General features: G+C 41.8%; 1 protein-coding gene and 1 non-coding gene across 33 annotated transcripts; one reads left to right on the top strand and one right to left on the bottom strand.

Annotated features, from left to right (window-relative positions):
* Positions 1–298: 298 nt before the first annotated feature.
* On the bottom strand, positions 299–14,313 carry LOC125552440 (uncharacterized). 32 transcript variants are annotated; one of them, XR_015599437.1, is made up of 23 exons: positions 13,974–14,310; positions 13,793–13,898; positions 12,523–13,129; positions 10,973–11,807; positions 10,722–10,881; positions 9,797–9,955; positions 7,876–9,664; positions 7,338–7,500; positions 7,219–7,269; positions 6,437–6,505; positions 6,242–6,340; positions 5,958–6,145; positions 5,457–5,787; positions 4,600–4,683; positions 3,579–4,476; positions 2,620–2,805; positions 2,371–2,498; positions 2,164–2,297; positions 1,873–1,948; positions 1,283–1,800; positions 1,090–1,210; positions 770–981; positions 299–694 (listed from the first exon to the last, which is right to left on the bottom strand). XR_015599437.1 is itself a non-coding variant. In XM_087516337.1 (20 exons), exons 15-20 carry the CDS (start codon positions 1,692–1,694, stop codon positions 427–429), a joined length of 861 nt encoding a protein of 286 aa, XP_087372463.1. In that variant the 5' UTR covers positions 1,695–1,800; positions 1,873–1,948; positions 2,164–2,297; positions 2,371–2,498; positions 2,620–2,805; positions 3,579–4,476; positions 4,600–4,683; positions 5,457–5,787; positions 5,958–6,145; positions 6,242–7,269; positions 7,338–7,500; positions 7,876–9,664; positions 9,797–9,955; positions 10,722–10,881; positions 10,973–11,125; the 3' UTR covers positions 299–426. The 32 variants fall into 32 exon arrangements, 6 of the variants coding, with proteins under 6 accessions (XP_087372463.1, XP_087372457.1, XP_087372473.1 ...); XR_015599438.1 differs by having other exon boundaries at positions 6,242–7,269; positions 7,876–8,384; positions 8,863–8,985; positions 9,083–9,664; XR_015599445.1 differs by having other exon boundaries at positions 5,457–5,527; positions 5,691–5,787; positions 5,982–6,145; positions 6,242–7,269; positions 13,974–14,313.
* On the top strand, positions 6,242–6,319 carry LOC125533381 (small nucleolar RNA snoR35). The gene has a single exon (XR_007294261.1). It is a non-coding gene; the product is annotated as a small nucleolar RNA snoR35 (small nucleolar RNA).
* Positions 14,314–21,071: the final 6,758 nt, after the last annotated feature.

Raw genomic sequence — 21,071 nt, 5'->3', positions numbered from 1 at the left:
TCGTTGCGTGAACTTGCCACTGGGGTTGTTCGGTGGTCAGACGTTGGCATGTGCAGACCCCTCCTTGTTTGAACAGGTATATATAGCTCGATGATTGACTACAGGTATATATAGCCTCGAGAGGGGATGCGTCGAACAGACTGCTGATTGATTACAGGTATATATAGCCCTGATCCCAGGGTAGTAATTAGTAGAGTGCCCGTGCGATTGCCACGGGCTTCTGAAATAGTTTGTATAGTTTGTTGAAGTCACATAAAGATAATGCATGCTAAATATCGCGGGTAGAGACAATATAACATGATCACAATTGCATAACAATTGAAGTCCAATTAACTTGTAATGTAAACTCATAACAAGATATCAAATTGAGAACGTATACGTATAAAGTAATGATCCAAATAAAAATATATTATAGAATATTGAGATCTACTTGATGCGCTTAAGAAATTCTCGCACAATATCAGGCAAGTTGTCTTTAACTTCATTCGCATGATGTTTGAGCAAGTATAATAAAAACCGCTTCCTCAACTCATACCCATCCTGGAAAAGCCATATACGTAGTTAGGACGAATACTTCACATGGAAGGTTTAAAAACATGTGTAACGCACAATACTCATTGCACAAACCGGTTGCACAAGGTCTTTATCGTTCCACCAGAGCATAAAATGAAAGACATAAAAACCTGACAAATCCCTGTAATTTACTAAATTGTTATTGTATTAAATATGGTGATAATAAAAATAAATGTTTGTATGATAAATTTATTACCCGTCTATGCTCGTTGGAATACCATTAGGAAATACACGTTGGCATTTTGATATATCAGAATGCCATCCTGGTTGCTTTATTTCGAGTGTTTCTTTGAATTCCCTCGCAAAACTTTTTAATTTCACTAAGTGCCTCAAAATTTTCATCTCCGTCATTTGTGTTGTACGAATAGGATCCAGAATAGATACATGACATGCCTCTTTGTCGATGACCTACAAGATGTATCGACCGATGGATTCATATGGAAGATAAATCTACAAGTGGTAGGTATTACAGACAACAATAAACCATGACAAGCAATGGAAAAATACCTTACTTACCATGTTGCATGATAATATGTTGTTGTCTCTCCCATGCCAGCTATCAAACAAAGTTGCCAACTTCTGAATAGTTTCCTTATCACAAAAACTTTTGATCTCGTGTTGAATCCCACAGCATGGACTGAGTAAAAAAAATACTATTTAAAAACATGTTCATATTAATGATGTTGAATGAATAATTATGATAACTTACACAAAATTGTAGATCCATGTAGTGTATTGAAGGGTCTGTGAACAATACTCCCTCGTCACATGCCAGAATACGCACAGCAATGTTGAAAAATCATTGTCCATAGACTGCTTCATGTTAAGTATGCTTTGAAGTTTTTTGAGACTTAAGCCCATTGGACGGGGTGTCGAGCTTCGGTCCCATTCTTTTTTGAGAATTGGATGGTAAGAATAACAACAGTGTATACTGGCACCTTATATATTGATAAATGATACTTACTCCAAACACTTGGCATCATCAATGGACATGATATAGTTGCAAAGGCCGACAAGCAATTCAAATTGATCCGTGGGCATGCTGAGGATTGGGCTAGGACGTCTGTCTTTGACTCCATCCGGTGGATTATCCAGGAGCTCGAGATCAGATTTCGATACATTTTCTTTAATGTCTGGTTGATGGTATATCGGACATCTTTTTAGCTTATTCAGTTCTGAATCGAGCAAAATGACAACTAATTTTCGTCGAAAGTGCTTGATATCCTCCTGCAAGATATACAAAAAATCGATATAACATTATTCCAATAAAATAATGAGATAATGTATAAAAGGAAATACCTGGGTGAACTGATCTGTTAATACATCTGTTGTCCAATATTCCATAAAATTTAGCATAAACAGTCCACAAGATGCGCTATAATATCATAAAAAATACTTTAGAATATCACACATCTGAATCAAATAAATAGACCATTTCGAAAAAAAATAATTGTGTTCATTATACCCACATGGCTTGAATCAACTAATAGATACAGTGCGACATTTTACTATCAATATGTTATAATATATCATATTTTTATGTTGATGAGTACCAAAGAAAATAATTTTCAATTTGTGATAAGTGCTTACCCATCCGTTTGTTTTGCCTCTAGGAACTGTTCTACGACATTCCATTTTGTAACATTGAGATCAGACCACTCATGATCTTTATTAAACTCCGGACTTTGTTCTCCAAGTTTCAAACGCTTCTCAAGTCCTAGTAACTATTTTATATATGAAAAGTAGGTTAAGGCAAACAAACATATGTCAAAAGTACCAAAAAAGTATAGTAGTTACCGTAACAGTAAGGTCACTCCGATTGATCCGAGAACCAAGCGAGTCCAATACTTGAATCTCATGTTTTTGGGCATTGACGACTGCGAGATACCAATGACTCCGCTCAATGTTAATCAGAATGAATAGCGCTGGTGTAAAAATCATATAAGTTGTAGTCGTAATTAGATATAAATTATAACAAATCATTATACACATGGATTAATTAAAAAAATACATCATGATAAGCATGGATGATGAGGCGAGACTAACCATATCTTGTTGTACATAAGTATTAACATGATGTACGATGCGGCGATATTTTGATGGTTCTATGTCTCTTTCTCTGTCTTCTTTTATCTGGCCAGAAACGAACGTGCTAATAATATGTACCTTTCCACCCGCCCTGTCTCGTAGATGGTCGTGAATCAGCATGTAATATATGTAAGCATTTATCACCTGCAGTTCCACGTATGGATTATATCTATGTTTTACGCGATATTATATATTGTTTATATTAATAATCACAAATTTTATGCAATTAGTCTTACACCATCGTGTAAGAACACATCATCCTTCATAAGACATTGCAGATCGTCGTTTGATAACAAGGCATCTACAATGTCCACGAATATGGTTTTCTTGGGGCAAACATGATTGATTCGATGACTGTAATATCTCTAGGGGTTCAAACATAGTCTCTCGGCATTATTATTATTATTATTATTATTATTATTATTATTATTATTATTATTATTATTATTATTATTATTATTATTATTATAGTGCCTGATCTATCTAAGTAGTACAGAGCTGATTCGGCTAACGCTACAGATCCGTACGGGACAGGGACACCTAATCGTGATTATTTCCAACAGAGGATGGAGCAGGGGCCGAGCCAGCGTATAATTTCTGTGCATTGCAATGGGAGAAAGAAATGTAACCAAACCCTTAGCCAATAAGCACGACTCAAGAAAAAGTATCACCGCTTATCCTCTTTCTCACCCTCACTAATGGTGGAGGTGTTCACTTGATCATAACGCCTTCGAATGTGCTCAATCCCACGATAATTAGCTCGATCACCACATGGCACACTTGTCAAGCGCAAGGGGATGTTAAACACTTCAAAAAAAATTGTCGAGTGTATGTGCGGGTCACCCTCCACGGGCTGCTTTTATCCTCTAAAATGAAATTAACCTTAATTCATTATCCCATGGAATAGTAATGCTAACCTTTTGTGATGCTTCGAATTAAGAAAGTGACCTCATCTCTCCTTCCTCCTATCATCTGTACCCCTTGCCATAAACCAGGAACAGATGATTATGTGACTTGTGATGGTTCATCTGTCTTTCTTCTGTATGCATCTTTTCTGGATTGTACATATTCATATGATTCTATTACGGCTCAAATAATCAAAAAGGTATCATAGGAATGCCACCCATAAATTTCAATAATAGATTTCTTATGCTCCTAATTTTGTATGAATTTAATCATCTAATTCATACACATAGGACTAAAAACCTAAATGATAGTGCCATACTTCTGCACCTAAATTCACAAGTTAACTAACACCAGGATCAACGATAAGCTAAATGAGATCAAACTTGCATTACCGAGCAGTTCAGAGCTGGAGAGTGTACATTCCCTGATGTTTCTACCTTTTATCATGTTCAAACATGTGCATTCCAATGTACAGAGGACTCAATGGACGTGTGTTTATGGCAAAGGGGGCTTCAGGGCAGTGTGCAGGAGGCACGTGGATCCCTCGATGGCGACGTGCGACAACGACCGAGATAGATGCAACAGCAGCATGAGAGAGATGCAGCAGCGGCGGCAAATTTATTGATGTACATGGTGATAAAAACACAAAAAATTACTGGTTCGTATTCATATTTAGGTCCATTTCAATCGGCAGACAGAACACATTTTTTTATATACAGAGATATTCCAAAAGGTTCAGTATTATATCGGAAAACGACGAAAGGAAAATATACATATTGAGCAGATTTTACAGCCAGACAAGCACCAGCAATAAAATTGATGCCTAATGAAAATGTTTTACAACCTTCATCAAAATCGCGCGCCCTGATTAAGAGTTAGTCTTTTTACCAATCCACAGCGAGAGAACATCTGGCAACCACAAAATCCATAGGAAGAAACGATCAAGAGAACATCCAGTAAAAAGGATGGCTCGCATCTCTTGTACCATTGGTGCAAAGAAGAGCAAGGGATTGGTTTTGGGGAGCAACTCACGGAAGTATATCTGCATTCCCGATTGGAGCAACTTAGGGAAGTATATCAGCATCAGCATCAACCCAATCGCTCCATCAGGCATACCTACAGCATTGCCCCGATTCAGATGCAAGCTTATATGCTGTAACACAAATTTGAAGAAACCCCTGAATAGAATAAAAGGTTCTACTCTTCACAAAAGAGCTGCATGATTTTCTAACCATACATATAAATCAACAAATATTTATTGTAATGGAATTTACTATCACATTTGCGCTACCACCATGTTCTTCGTCTTTGTCATCTTCAAACAGAGAGCAGAGCAACAGGCGCGGCTAGGAAATCAAAATAGGTACAGCAACGATCACTAAGAAAAGCAAGAACATATATATTCAATGTATGCCTGCAAAAGGAAGAATATCGATATGACAGAAATTCAGCAGTATAATATTATGTTGGACTTCAATGTTTAAGGTCAAAATTCTATAAGTTGGCTCTTATTTTACATAGATAAAAAATGTCTAATTATTCAGATAGTGTAGCTTAAAAAAATGAATTCTATAGTACACTCCAGCACCACATGGTTCATTCATAGTTTATGAAGCACTAACATCAAGGCTACCTAGTGTGTTTCCCAAGAAAATATCTCATCATACGGGATGTTCACTAAGTATTTCATATGCCATTTTTTTGGTAAGATAAAGTCAAGGGGTGAGGGGACAGCTCAAAGCAGGAGATATGGTAAGTACACGCTGAACAGAGCACTAAAATAGCAATAGTTAAACATGCTATAAATAGTACTCGTATTTCAAGCTAAAACATGAAGCTTAACATAAATCTACTAAGTAATAAATTCAAGCTATGGTTAATTAAACTACCTTGCAGAATAAGGCCATTCATCATCCTGTTGGATCCTTGCACATTTAGTCTTCCACTTGCAGCATTGACCCTAAAATCGATGTGTGATGAGATAATCGGCACCGACAACCCACCAGAGCTTATATTTATTCCAATGTTACTTCTGCGCACAATGTTTGTAATACGTGGACCCAAAGCTGGGTTTCCAGGAACATAATTTCGATTACCACTGGTGCCCAAGTTTGAGGATAAACCTTGAATGGTACCACCCATATTCATTCCACTTCTAAATGCTTGACCTCCACCAACATTCATTACTCTACCACTGACAGCTAAATGTGCATGAGGAATCTGCAGAAGAAACAATAATACCAAAACAGTAAAAATCATCATCCTCCACATGAAACCAAAGCAAGAGTATGTTATAATTTATCAAGCCAACAAAATTGTTCCTTAGATTGCAAACCAATTAACATGCATGTTCATGATGTTGAACGTATATAAATAACAATGCCGCAAACCTCCACAAAGGTGGGCATTCGAACCAGAGAATGACAACAGGAAGGCTGTTTGCAGCAAATCTCCCAGAAATGCTCCCTCTGGGTTGTTGGACCCCAGATGATGGAACGCTACTCTTCACAGCATTCCTTTTTGCAAGTGATCCAGGAATATTTTGGAAGACTATAATTTCCATGAATGTTGTGCAGACCTGAAAATGCAGAAAATGATAAGAGATAAAAACGTTTAATCAATGGGCGTTGCACTATGTCAATGCGCTAACCGAGTTAGCGCACCATATGCTCACCAGAGTGATGAAAACCTTGAACTAATCCAGATTGTCCGGAAAAGGATGTTGCAAATGGTCACTTGGATGAGTCTGGAAGGTTCGATGTGGGATGTGGAACTGTTAAGATTAAACAACCAAGGAAGAAAGCATCAAGTTATCAAGACAAATAATAACAAAAGATAGTAAACAGACAGAATTGGAAAGTGTATGTACACAGTGAACCAATGGTAGTCCAGTAGAAGGATAAGCAAGTACATTCAGCAAAACGGACATTGTTGACAACTGAAAAGCAAGTCAACACTCAAGGTCAAACAAATTAAATTACTCATAAATATTTAAACCAGACAAATTAAATTGAACTCTCTCTCTCTCTCTCTCTCTCTCAATTCAGGGCATTTCATTAATATATGTTGCTCCTTTCAGTTCAGGGCCTTCCTTTTCTTGCGCCAGCACACATGCCACCTAAGTCGATATGGCTGAAATACGTGCCATCACACATGCCACCTACATAGAAATGGCTGAAACACCATTCTAAGGAATACATTACACATAAGCTTGATGGCAGAACTACTGCCAATGTAAAATATTTGTAAGCCTAATTGAGAACTATGTCAGAAAATAAAATAAAATAAAATTGTCACTATTGTATTATTATAAAACAAAATTATCACTCATGTTCTTGGTAAACATGGTGAGATGTAAACAGTCAATGAGATTATTAGAAGTGATAAAAATGGAAATGCACAAGAAGTGCAACATATTAACAAAAAATTTAGAGCAAGGACTGACATGACGATAGGAAAAATGAATCAATGAGGTTATTAGAAGTGATAAAAAAAGAAATGCACAAGCAATGCAAAATACTAAAAAGAATTCTAGAAGGTTTCACATGACTATGGGCAAATGATTTTTGCTTTCAGCGAATTTATGGAGACAACAGGTGGCTCTGAGCTTGGCAACCTAGCATGTACTGAATATATCTCTGAATGACTTACTGCAAGTGTGTGTCATTAAAGTAACGAAATTTTTCTTCACAAGCTTGATTCCTGATAAACAAGGGCCAATTCATTAGACTTATGGATAGAAAATAGACCAAGTTAATGCAAAACCTTACATATTGCAACACCGCTGCCACTGCAATTCAGGCAACTCCTTGTGTGCAGCCTTGTTCTTCTGTATCTGCAACAAGTTTATTTGGTCCACAAATTGTTTGGCCGAATGCACTTATCAACACATAGGCAAGCTAGAAATCTTCGTATAGGGGGGATACCTTCTTCCTACATGAGATTAAAAAAAATGTACATCAGACTTCAAAGCAAAACGATCCTCGGCCATCGAGGGAATCAAATTTCAGAGGACCACCAGGGGGCCCATCTTGTTGTGACTGGTAGTGAGGAGCAGCCTCAGAGTAGCGTCATGTATCATAAAAATCATGCTTGGAGTGAAAACAAACAAACTTGCATCATAATCTGCTACCAACTGTACACTGCATGTTACCTACAAAGCAAACTGAAAGAAAAGTATTTCTTGTTTGAGAACCGAAGAGACATGCACGCATATCATGGTATGAAAAGATAATAGAGTTGCAATCTGATGCAATCATCAAGACAGGTTTGAGTGTCGTGAGGATGGAGTCAGAGCTTCACGGCCACCTGAAGCGAAGAAGTGCAGTCGTTTGGATTTAACAAGAGCCGGTCATCATCACCATACAGCAAGAGATGCAAGCAATTGGTCGCCGGACCCACGCAGTCCCGACCATACATGTGATCGCAAACCTCGCAACATTAAGATCAGAACACAAAATTTGAATCAATTTGGTCCTCTTCTCCTGAGAGAATGAATGAATGAGCTTACCACATCTGAATCTGTTGTTGCCGCTGCAAGTCAGGCTTATAGAGATAGAACTTGCAGCCCCTGCTAAACAAGAATGACAGCCCCTTCCACTCTAAACCCATTGCACAAATCACAATTACACCCCACTCCATGAACACATTTAATTTGCACTCCGAGGTGCCAGATGATGCCGACGGCAAAGGGGTCGTGGCCGTAGATGATGAAGCAGAGGTCGGCGCTGACGAAGTCCATGAAGGCGCCGAAGATGGCCACTGGGTCCTGCCCTGCCATGTTGGCATCGCCGGGGAAGCCAGGAACGCATGGTTGGCTCTCATTAAATCAGAAACATTGTGTCAGTTATAAAATCCATGCAAAACATTACTTGATGATTCATTGAACAACATGAGAGCTAAAACTAAGTTCAAGTGGCATCTATTCAAAAAATAATGTTCAGTATTGATCATGAATTGTTAAGCAAAAAGTAAGGAGAGCATGACAATGTTAATAAACAGCGACAGCGAACACACACACGCATGCTCAACTGCGTCAGGAAGCACACACATTAGCAAGAAGCACACACAGCGGCAGGGCACATCACGTACACATGCTGGGTACAAACGAACAATCTTAGTACACAAAAAATAGAGCAAGGATCAATAAGTTTGCTTTCTCAAGAAATAATTAGGGCTCACAGGAACTTCTCAACGTGCTTTTGTTGCACATTCTCTGATAAAATTTGCAGTGAACCATTGCTCTGCTTTGAGACTACAGAAAGCAAACACAAAGCGAACAGAAAGTGAACATACTTGTTCCTCTCGATTCAGGGCACGCCCTAACGGCGCTCCTCACTGGCCACAACGCCGCCACGCCCTGCCGCTGGGTTATGCGATTGCCTCCGTGCCGTTGTCCCATGGGTCAGGGGGCATGCACTTCAGGATGAAATTGAGTATTATGGACTAAACTCTTGCTTGAACTGTAACAAGGAGCCCCAGGACCATGAACGATCAATCTAGATATTTATGTTACCTTCTAAAATCAAGGCCCTCAAGTTTCTTGAGAGCGGACTGTTTTTTAAAACCAAACCAGCACTCAGGTAGATAGAAACCATGCTATATGCATACCACCCTAGAACTACATCATTTTCTTGCATTTCTTCTAAAACTTCTCCAACAACATCTATCTTGTTCAATGACGCACGGCTGCTCATTAGAAGGAAACATGTGAGGTTATCCGGCTTAATATTCTTCACCTTCATCTCCTAAAAAAGGCTACGGATATTCTGATGCTGGCCTAACTTCATGCAAAGGGACATCAAACTGTTGATGAGGCAGAGTACTGGCTGAGATGCCAAGTTCGTCCATCTTGCGATAAAGGTCTGGAAACTATCCAGTGTAAACCACCAATAACTGCGGTGTTGTGTATCAACAGATTTGATGAGCACCTTCGAAGAACACTTTAGGAGTAGAGATTACTCAAGTAACTATGATTTAGCAAAACTGGAAGGTTATCATCAGCATGTCCTGACCTGGTGCCATTTTCGGAAGTTTCTGTAAATATTGGAAGATATAACTAATATGAAGCAACATCAGGTATTCCCGTAGTAGCAACCTGCAATTATAGAAGTTGCATCAGAACAAATAGAAACAACCTAGTATTATGACGTTGCATCACAATATGAAGAGTGCCATCCTTTCTGGAGCTACAGCAGTCCTGAATCATTTAGTACTATATCACAAATACCGCATGTTATCTGTCTTTTGAGTTCATCGCCAGTCTTCTTCAGAAAAACATCACAAGCCCAACAAAAGCTTCATCTTCCACCAAAAGAGCACTTGCACCGTTGCCTTGCTAAAATGCTTCAGATTTGTTAACTTGATTGCTGTAGATTACCACACTGAACTGAAATAAACCAAAATAGGACAGGCAAAATTAATATTTCAGGCGTCAAGTTAATAATCATGAAGAATTAGCATCTCTTTGAAGATTGTCCAGAGTGGAGTCAAAATAGATTTTGTTCTAGATTGACACTAAACATAACAAACACTTTTTTAAAAGCGTAATCTCGATAGTGAGAAACATCAGAAAGGGCATTAGACGTGTACACATATAGTCTTAGAAATATGTAACACCGGTAGTTCTCAAATTAGTCATTGCAGGAACTTTGCATTATCTGTTCACTGCGTCTACAATTCGACATTATTCATTAATTAAGTTGGCAGTTTTTAAAAGAGAATTGGCAGATGATTTTAACCTCCTACAACTTCTTGCTAATTGTCACCGACTAACAATCAAACAAAGACCTGCACGGTGCTTAACCAATAGTAATTCAGCAAATTACAAGTTAACTGAAGCATCAAATTAATTGACATCATTATTCACGTCGACCATAATCAGAAATAAATGTCTGTTTTTTGTATGTGCAAGGACGGACTATGATGCTGCACCTACTTCAGGCTCTACATGAGGCCCTATCATGGCCAGGGTTGTTGGGGCCTTCTTCTTGGCCTTCGTGGCGCCTCCATTGATGACAAAAGGAGAAGTCGACATGGCATATCTCGGCGAGCCGCTTCTTCTCGTTGTTGGTTTCCCTATGGCCGTGATCTAGATCTGTGGGTACGAGATTTGGATCGAGGGAAGGGAGAAGGGAGGGGAATTGGGGACTTACATAGGGGAGTCCGCGTTGATGGGGATCTTCTCAAGGTCGATCGAGCCGCACGTTTTCATCCAAGGCCGCCATTTTCTTGGGGGCACGCGGCGCTGGTGGAGACCATTGCGGAGGGGAACCGAGCGGCATCAGTGGTGGCGATTCTGGAGACCGATTTCCCCTGCAGCTCACGAGATCGGGAGGGTGAGGGTGGGCGGCGACCAGATCGGGAGGATGAGGGTGGGAGGCGAGAGAGAAGGAGAGGTGGGCACCCTGGACCTGGAGGCCTCCTCGTTCCTGCCTGCGTGCGGGTCGTGGAGGGTTTTTTTTCGCTGGTTTTTCTTCGGAGGTTTATTTTCGTTCGATTCTGTCGCTTGCGAGAGAACTACATGAACGTGGTTTTGGTTGGGTTTTTTTTGAACGGGAAGGTGGGAGCAGGTAAAAAAAAAACCATGATGGGTGAAAGGTGGGAGGAAGTATCAAAGAAGTACCAAAAAAGACCGGGTGAGGTGGGACGAAAATAAAACCCGAAACGTGACCTACCAACTGAGACATTAGGAGTAGAGATTCCCCCATCTCCCACCACGGGGACAACCCCACGTGAGTTTGGAGATGAGGTGGAGGGGAGGGAATCCCGTTCAGAAAATTGTCAGAAAAGTATCAAATTTCTTAGAAAACATTATATTCAAAAGCCATGAAAAATAACACAATTTTTTATGAAAATATTATATTAGTTCAAAAGTAACTATCTTTTTTCTCTAATTTCATTGCAAACTTCAGGAATGACAAGGAAAAAACAGAAAAACATGAAACAAGTATATCTGTAAAAAAAACACACTTCAATCCACATCAAACATGCTGACATAAGTTATACATGTTCAGTCGCACAAATAATGGCACTGCGAATAAATTTAGCGTGCTAATCATGGTTTAACAGAGGAAATGCTAACTAAGGTAGAAATCCAGCAAGAATAATCATTTAGTTCCATTATCAACATGTATCTGTGTAAATCATCCATGCCAAAATGTGTTGCTGCTGGGATAGTCACTACTGAAACTTTCAAGATCAACTTCTTTGAACATTTTCATTGGCTAGCTTTAGGAAACCTGCAAAGCAAAAAACAACAACGTAGTCACTATACATTGTAAATTTTAAACTATATATAAGCACATATATTTATTTATATCCATGTTCCCAATGAAATAGATGCAAACATAATAAGCACACACCTATTTGTGTTCTTATATGTATAATATTGTTCTCTTTAATTTCTAGATGACCACGGCATGAAAGCCATCATTTCGCAAGAAACGAATGTTAGACTGAAACTAGTTTGAAAATAGCCTTCAGAGCTTTTCGATTGTATAAACACTATTCCAATTGTAATATTGTATGACGGGACTGAATGACAAGCTTGTCAGAGCTTTTCTCCTCGATATTGTATAATATTTAAAGGATTACTACTGACCAACTGCTTCGCTTTGTATAATCTCGTCGTGAAACTAAATTCACTAAATTTATCCAGAGCTGCAACTGAAAAACGGGCTCAGAGAAAGACATTGGTATACGATAACTGAAGGTATCAGCTAATGAAAAATGAGCTACAACTGAAAAAAATTCCACCCCACGAGCGATCAGAGTGGACGCCAGAATCGCTCCTGGCGACTAACTACTCTAGCTAAACTCGCTAACAGATTGACTGAAGAAAGACTGAAACTGAAAACTAGACACTAGCTAAAAACGCTGCATGGCAGCAAAACACAAGCGCCTACCATGGCAGAGAAATATACTAGGTGCAGATTTGGGTTTATTCCAACATACGGCAAGTTCATGGCCGTCTCCATCGGCTGCGGGCTGAACCCGAAAGAGAGCTACAGCGCCAAGGACGCCGCCAAGTGGGGGATCCTGAACTGAATCATCAAGGATGGCACTGCCCCCATCGTCGACATGTTCAATGTCGCCAGCGCCGACATGATGGACATAAGGAGCTAAAGCTGTAGAGATGCATTAACACAAAAACACAAGATAATTCCCAACAAAAAACTGACAAGAGCATGAACTCATTTGTATACACCCTCTGTTTTCTCCACAAGATATTCCCCTGCTTATGAGTTAGCATGTGCAAATTCATGAACAAATTGAAAAATGCCAATGGAAGAAAACACAAAACTGCACCTCTAAATTGGTACTCCCTCCGTTCCAAATTACTTGTCATAAAAATGGATGTATCTAGAACTAAAATACATCTAGATACATCCATATCTGCGACAAGTAATTCGGAACGAAGGGAGTACTTCAAAATTACATACCTTATGTTTTCTCCTTGGTAGCAATTTTCTCCTTCAATCAGTAAAGGCCGTTTTCTAACAGTACATTAGTAATTGATGACTTAATAGCACTGCATCGATAATACTATCAATTGGCTTTGCTGCAATCACATCATAAGTCAAAATTCTTTACAAAAAGATAATATCAATTCAGAAGTCAAAATATATATAAGCACATATTCTTATTTATATGCATCTTTCACAAACAAACAGATCCAAACATAATAAGATGTTGTTCTCTCTTTGAATAATCCGCAGGAAAACTCAAAATCTTAATAGCACATGGTTTCATCTTTTAATTACTTTGCCACTAACATACTTTTTACAAATAAAGCTTGAAGTTAAGACAACAATAGATCAACTCAATGGCGTACGCAAAAAGTGTAAAATGGACAGAGATAATGGAGTGAATGTCCCCTTGGGTCCATAGAGTTTAAACCGAAGGCCAATTATCAAGATTACATATGCTCAAACCTTGGTTCCATATCTTGGTACAAAAGGGAAGAACTTGAATGAGAGTAATTTTAAACTAAACAGTTACCATGATACTAATGCTACTTTCATTAACGCGATTAAATTCCAATAACTGGTACGTTTATGCTACACCGTTATTATAGGCAAGACAAGCATACTTCAGGTTATCCTAAAGATTCTAAGTTAAAATTAGGACAAAGCTAGTACAGGCTGAGTAGTCCCCTTCAGAAATATACTAGAACATTGTGTGTAGATTAGCATTACAAGGAGGTAGATGTGATTGTGCTCACTTGTGAGGTCAGGATAGTCAGGTAGAAACACTACTGCAAACGATGGATGTTCTTCGGTATTGGTTCTTGTGATACAAAACTCAAACAGGAGAGGAGGCTCTTGGATCTGTACAAGCGCTCGTTAGTGCGTGTAGCAGGGAAGGAAAAAATGGTGGGTGGAAGAGGAGGAGTAGGGGATAACCTTGGACGAAGAGGAGCATGATCTCCTGGCCGTCGTCATCATCGGAAGGTGAAGATCTTGGGGGTGGAGACGAGATCTGGGAAGTAGTAGGATGGCGACCCCGGTCCCGTCGCCCCATCTGGAGGGGCAGAGCGTCGAAGGGAGGAGGGCAGGGGTGTCGCAGTCGCCGGACGGAGGAGGCAGGAGCGGTGGACGGAGGAGGCAGGAGCGGTGGACGGAGGAGGTCTTCCAGTCGCCGCCGCCAGTCGTTCATGAGTCCGAGACAGAAGAAGCGAGGGTTTCCTCCCCGATGTCTCCACTCGTGGGAGCCTTTCCCGGGGAAAGGCCGGGAAAAGGCCAGGGGTACCCCTTTTTCGTGGGCGTCCAAACGCGATCGTGAGAATTCCGGGGTTTATTCTGTCCGTGGTTTGTCGGCCCGGGGAAAAGGCAAGGATCCCAGGGGGATTCGCTGAAACCAAATGAGGCCTTAGCGGGATAATTTTCCCCATGACCCAGTTTTCTCTCTAGTGAGCGACGAACATGACGGAGATCCACTTCCATCTTCAACTGTCGGCGGTGAGCCCGTGGGATCTCCCTCCTTCCATCTGCCACTCCGGCGGCAGGGAGGTGTGGAGATCCCCGGTGCTTCGGCGTCAGCCTGTAGATAGTTCAAGAATAGTTTTGGTGGCGGTGCGGCTTCGATGACGGCGGCAGCGTCGCTCCGACTAATATGTCAAAGTAAAACGAGATTGAATGAAAATGAATGGACGATTAGTTCGGTTTTCTATTTATTCTCAAGTATATACATCTGGAAAAGGTGGCATCCCCTCGAACAGGTGCCTGTTGACAATAAAGAGAGGAGACATGACTATTCGGGGTTGGACACACCCCTTTGCTAAGGACTATTCACTAATTAGCATGTGCTAATTAATCTACTAATTAATTTCTAACACTCCTTATACATCCCCGCTTCTTGAATGTTTCATCATTGAGAACTTCTTGTACATAGATATTAAATCTTGATAAATCTTGCTCGTTAAGGCTCGGTTTGTTAAGCTCGAAAAGATTAACGAGCAAAAAAACCCTGCTTGGCTCGTTCGTTTGAAGCTCTTTAAGCCCGTGAGCGCTCGTTAACAAATTTTCACGTAAGATGAAATATGTGTTGTGTTGTTACTAACAAATTTAGTGTGAAACTTGTTGGCTCATTTGTTAAGCTCCTTAAGAAATTGATGATTGACTTTGTTCATTAAGAAGTGACCCACGAGGATAACAAGCCGAACTATCGAGGGCTCATTAAGCTCGCGAGCTACGAGCTTTTGTTCCACCTCTAACGGTGTGCCAGGTCGTACTTTGTTACGTTCACGTCTGATACTAGACCCTCCATTAAGTGAACAACCACCGCCTCATAAAATTTGTAAACAATCCCACGGCTCAAATTATCGGAAACATGGGCTGCACCAACATGCATTATTATTTATATTTTCTATGTGGGAGTACAGTTAATCCTCAAAACAAAATGTGAGAGTACATTCTTTATGGAGTACTACTATTGCCAGCTCCTCCTCCGTCGTCCAAACTCCATGACAAGCAGCTCTATTACATTGTTTCATGGACACGCGGGACATCAAGCATCCGGGCCCGCGTGTCATCCACCAAATCACAGCAAGGTGCTGTAGTCGAGACTCACCAGTCACCCCGGTGTGGCCGTCATGACCCATCATATCACAAAACCCACACCTTTACCAACAGTGGTAAAGTGGCCTCGAAGATGGACGGGACGAAGCAACCATCATTTTACTGGAACGCTCGTTGAATCCCTTTCTCCCCTATCTTGAAGAAAACCTCACTCCAGGCTACTCACTTCTGTCATTTTTCTTCTGTACCGACGAAGGAAAGGTGGGAAAATCAGTGATGCTACTCTATTTTCATTCGAAGAATCTTCTTTTTCCGAAGCACCCACCGATTCTCACTGCTTACTCTTTTCCCGTTTTCATTGCGGTTGTGGTTTCTTTTTGATTGCTTTTTGTTTGTCAGTTTATTGATGGATCATGAAGCATTAGGCAAAGAGTTACCGGCGGACAACCCACTCGAGACAAAAATCTTCAGGAAGCGACACCGGCCAACGAGTTGGCGATGTTGGCGGGCCAACCCATGGAGATGAAGAAATCCAAGAAACAAGCACTGGCCAAAGAGTTGACGATGTTGGCGGATGAACTCCTGAGCAAAGAAAGCTGGAAGAATAGCAAGGGCGCCACCGTGCCTACCCCAGAAAATCTAATGGCCACCTATGAGAGGCCCGAGGCCAGGTTTGAGGAGATAGTCGCCGTTGAGAAGCAGTATTTCCCTGGCAAGACGATCACCCCATTCGAGGAGATGGCCTCGGGAGGGATGGGATCCCCTGGTGAGCTGCACAAGGTAAAAAATGGCTTACCATAGTTGTGGTTTTTGATTATTTGCAATGTGCTTACTAATATGTTAGGTTGTGCCAGTGCCAGTGTACATCACCCCAGTGATCGATTCCCATGCCGCTATTCGTCTTGTGGACATCGCCCCAAAAATTGATTCCCATGCCGTTGTCTGTCCTGTGGACATCGCCCCAGAGATCGATTCTCATGCCGCTGTCCATCCTGTTGACATTGCTCCATAGATCGATTCCCATGCCGCTGTTCGTCCTGTGGACATTACCCGAGAGATCGATGACAAGAAATAGTTGGTCGCGCTAATTCTTCAACGTAGTTTGCATTGTGTTTAATTATCAGAACGATGCGTGTTATCAAACCATCTTAGGGCTAGTGCACTGTCTTGTATGGGCGGTACTTGCTACTTTTGTTTGATAGTGCATCATGCTAACCCTCTCCGAGTTATGGAAACAGATGTATCCTCACCAGTTTTGATGTAATATATGACATGCTTAGATATAAGTTTGAATTGTTTATCATATAAGCAGGGCTTGTTTGGTGATTCTTAGCGTCAAACCTCAACTAATTCCGCACCGTGTTAGCAGGCTAGCTAATGTGTGAGCTACTATAGTACTTGCAAATAATCACCGAAGAGAGACGATGGGGCTGATGAGCTCGTGGTACGCTTATAGGTATGGTCATTGAGCAGACAATAGTCCACAGTTATACATAATTCACATCAAACTCAAAGAGTTGGTTCGCGGATACATTCACATTAACAGCCAACATTAAGAACAAAATTGGCACGTACCTGTAACATGCATGAATTCATATTTTTTCGCTAGAAGCGTGAATGTGTAATTACGTCGTACTTTTGGAGTGGCTACAGAGAGTGTGTACATGTGCTAGAGAGGGGTTGGGGGGGTGGAGAGAGATCTAGAGACAGAGAGAAAGACCCTCCATTTCTTTCTAGTCGTCAACAAAATCATAGCAGTATAGAGACGTACATATCCTAGAACATTGGCGTTGGGCAGGCTAGTCTGGCCTAGTGGGTTTGAGTGATATGACGTGCTACAGTGGCGTCCAGTCTTCGCATATGGTAGCAGTATTGCTGGTACAGTAAGTTTTCTTGAAGAAGCGGATTCAACGTAGTCATGATGGTTCCTTCATCCGAGCAACTTACAGTGGGAAAGGTTGGGCCTGCGATTCGACGGCTCATTGGTCATTTATTACTGCGGCGCTACGACTGTGGTGAGTCTCCCCTGTAGTACTGTGTGATGCACTCTAATTTTGGTGCATGGCAAGTGGACCAGGATGGTTGATGTCCCACATGTCGGCGGATGAATGTATTCTTTCTGATATCGAGGAGTAGTAAGGAAACCGGGCGGTATAATGCCAGTGCTCTTTTATAGTACTATTCATTATTTATTTTTGATGAAAGCTATTACCTCCACTCTTACGACAGAGGAGTATAAAACACGGCAACCCAGTGAACTTGGCATGTGCACAACTCCCTCCCTCCATGAAAGACTTTACATATAGAGATTTACACATTGATCAAGAGGAACCGGAATTCCATGGTATAATGAACGCCCAAAAGTAGTAGACTTATGTGTGCATGCGACCATTGAGATAAGAAGATTAGATGAAGGTTGTTGCATGCTGTAATTAAGGAGACATGCAGCCTATAGCTAAAGCATAAGTTGTTGCATTAGTCAATTAATACCAATTAGATTAAAGGCTAAGTGCATTGAACGTGTAGATGTACACTCTTTGTTGGAAAAAATTCTAATGCTAGATGTACAATTTTTCATGGACCGAGGGAGTAGTTCATAGTAGTGCTACTTGGCTTAGCGATTGATTAGACAATAGTCCACAATTATACATTAATGTACAGACGCGATGCATTCCAAGTTCAACATTCACATCAAACTTAAAGAGCTAGTTCACGAATACATTCACATTAGGGCAACTCCAATGGCGTTAAGCGGGCTAGTTTGGCCTAGTGGGTTTGAGTGATATGACGTGCTACAGTGCCGTTCAGTCTTCACGTGTGGTAGCAGTATCGCTGGTGCGTTATGTTTTCTTGAAGAAGCGGATTCAACGAAGTCATGATGGTTCCTTGGTCCGATGACTTGAAGATTTTGTTAACTTGACTTGATGACTTGAAGATTTTTTTGACTTGATGACTGAAGATTTTTTGAAACAAGGTGATGACTTGAAGATTGCTTACCACACCTCCTGTGGATTGACGAGGACATGAACAACGTGGTAGAGCATCTTCACTTGTTCCATTTTTATGTAAGAAAGCGTCTACAATCTTATGAGGGAGGAGTGTGAAACACGACGGATCTGATTTTGATCGAGGGATAATTGTTCCCTACAAAATAATGGAGCACCGTTAGGGATTATAGCATGACGGCTTTCCTATAAACCGGATGAAATTTATTATATTTTTCACATTAACCAGATGAAATTCATTACATTTTGAAAACTTTTCCTATAAACTGGACAAAATTCATTACAATTTTTGCACAAACCATACTAAAACCTACTCTAAACCTAATCTAAATGATCGTCGGCGCCCGACCACCATGTCCGGCCATGAGCCCCGAGAACTGACGCTTCGGCTATTGCCTTCGCCTCCTCCTCATTCGCCTTGGCTCTGTCCAGATCCTCCTCCATAACCTCCTCCTTCGGAGCACAATGTTCTGAAGATTTCCACTTCCACGTCACCGTCAAGCGGCTAATCGGTTGCTGATGTTTATCCCACCAAGCTTGGCATCGACGAAGGGGAGGAGCTGTGGCCTTCCTGGGACCAAAGAGGCGGTGACCTACCATGCACTACTCTTCCTCGCTGCCGGCTGCGCCCGCGCAAACGTGCCGACTTCGTGGTTGTGGCGGCGGAGGGCGACCGAGGGGTCCTGCGATAGTACGTCCAAGAGAGCTTCGGAGCGCGCCCAGAGCAGAGTCGGCGATGTCCTTCGTCTGCTCCGGCGACTGTACGTCCCAGAGAGCTTTGGAGTGCGAGGAGGCCATGGTTGGAGTTGTGCCGACAGAGGAAGGGATCGGAGGAGAATGGCTGTGGGTCTTTGGCTATGGCCGGGGCTGAAGTTAATATAGCGGGCAAATAGCAATGAGCCGTGGCAGACGGACGGACGGCTGGCACCGGAGTAGGTTCGTCGGCAGCTGCATGTCATTAATGTGGGCGGCAGACAGACGGATGGCCGTGGTGTTGTTAACGCGAAGCAGTCGCTTGCACTGGGATGCCGTGTAGGTGGCGCTCTCTCATCCGTCACGCTGCTGCAATGCCGACACCAGTGAGAGGTCGCGTCGGGCATGAATGCCGTATTGACATTTTGGAGAGGTGCTGAACGTTTCAGGCAGGAAGCGCGTGTGAGCGAGGGAAGGGGTTTCGGTGGGCCAGGGCAGTCAAACGCAGGGTGGTGGTATATTGTTTTTGTAGTTTGCAAAAATACTCAATTAATGTGGCAGTTGACTTTTTTTATGATCAACATACACCCTACAAAGCACCGTGTTCACATTTGGCACTTTTCCGGGTTCATTTACCATATTTAGGCCATTATGTGCATTTTGTAGAAATTTACTACCACCATGCTGATTTATTGGCCCCCTTAGATTGAACTAAGAAAATAATAATGCATGTCACAAAAAATTATAGCATTGGATTCGTATTTAAACATAGTTTCTAGTGGTATTATTTGTAGTTATATGCATTAACATTTTGTTAGATAAATCTAAACTCAAAATTTAGCACAAAATATGAAGGGACCAATAAACCAGGACGGAGGTAGTAGTGCAGAAACATAAAATCCTAGCTACATCTACATGGGTGTGATGATAGGGACGTGGAATGCCGTTCGATCACGGTGCACGCGTGCGATCCACGTGGCTAGGGTGGTGGCTAATAAGAAAGCAACCCACAATAGGGTCAACACACACATTTTCTAGAGGCTACCGAAATTAACCGTGTGCGATAATAAATGACCAGGATTGAAGGAGAATCCAAATTTCCTTCGTCGTCTGTCCTTGAGCTCTTGACAAACCAATGCACTATACGGTTGTCCAGCCACCCTGCCTGAGAGCTCTCTCCAAGCGTCGTTCATGTCACTACACCGCACACTAACTGGTAAGGAAGCGATGGCATCCCGCCGTGCCGAGTTCCTCGCTGCCCACGCCCGCACACAAAATGATAAGGAAGCGATGGCATCCCGCTGTGCCAAGTTCATCGCCGCTCGCGACCTCACACCTATGTGGACGAACTTTGAAGCTGCCAAGGCCGATTGGGTAGAGCAAGAGACTGCCAAAGCCGCACAGAGGGAGCAGAAAAGGCAGAAAGCACTCAAGAAAAGAGAGTCCCGCCTCCGTAAGAAAGAAGAGGACGCACACGCTGCTAAGGAGAGCTCGACAGAGATCCAAGCATGGTGGGGTGTCACCGACAAGGCCAAGAAGGAGAACAATGGCGTCTGGCCAGCATGGCCCAATGCCTCCACCTGCTAGGATCGCGGCTATAGCTACCGTGACGCTGAGGAGAGATGGGAAGATATCCAACCATGGCGGGGTGCCGCCGAGAAGAACGACAAAGATAATGATTATGTCTGGCTGGCATGTGAGAAGTAGTAGTACTAGTAGTTAGTGTCTGTGTGTCTGTGTCACCCATACATTTGTTTAATTAATTACGAGCATCTACCAGTATTAG

The sequence above is a fragment of the Triticum urartu genome, chromosome 1A (genome assembly GCF_056163025.1).
Source record: "Triticum urartu cultivar PI428250 chromosome 1A, HENAU_Tu73, whole genome shotgun sequence".
Classification (NCBI taxonomy): domain Eukaryota; kingdom Viridiplantae; phylum Streptophyta; class Magnoliopsida; order Poales; family Poaceae; genus Triticum; species Triticum urartu.
This window is presented reverse-complemented; position numbering and strand designations above follow the sequence as displayed.

Coding starts and splice junctions, on each gene's coding strand:
- LOC125552440 (XM_087516331.1), bottom strand. CDS start 1,694: ATGTATCGAAATCTGATCTCGAGCTCCTGGATAATCCACCGGATGGAG. Junction 1,211..1,282: donor ACATGGATCTACAATTTTGT/GTAAGTTATCAT, acceptor TTTTTTACTCAG/TCCATGCTGTGGGATTCAAC. Junction 695..769: donor ATTCCAACGAGCATAGACGG/GTAATAAATTTA, acceptor AGTAAATTACAG/GGATTTGTCAGGTTTTTATG.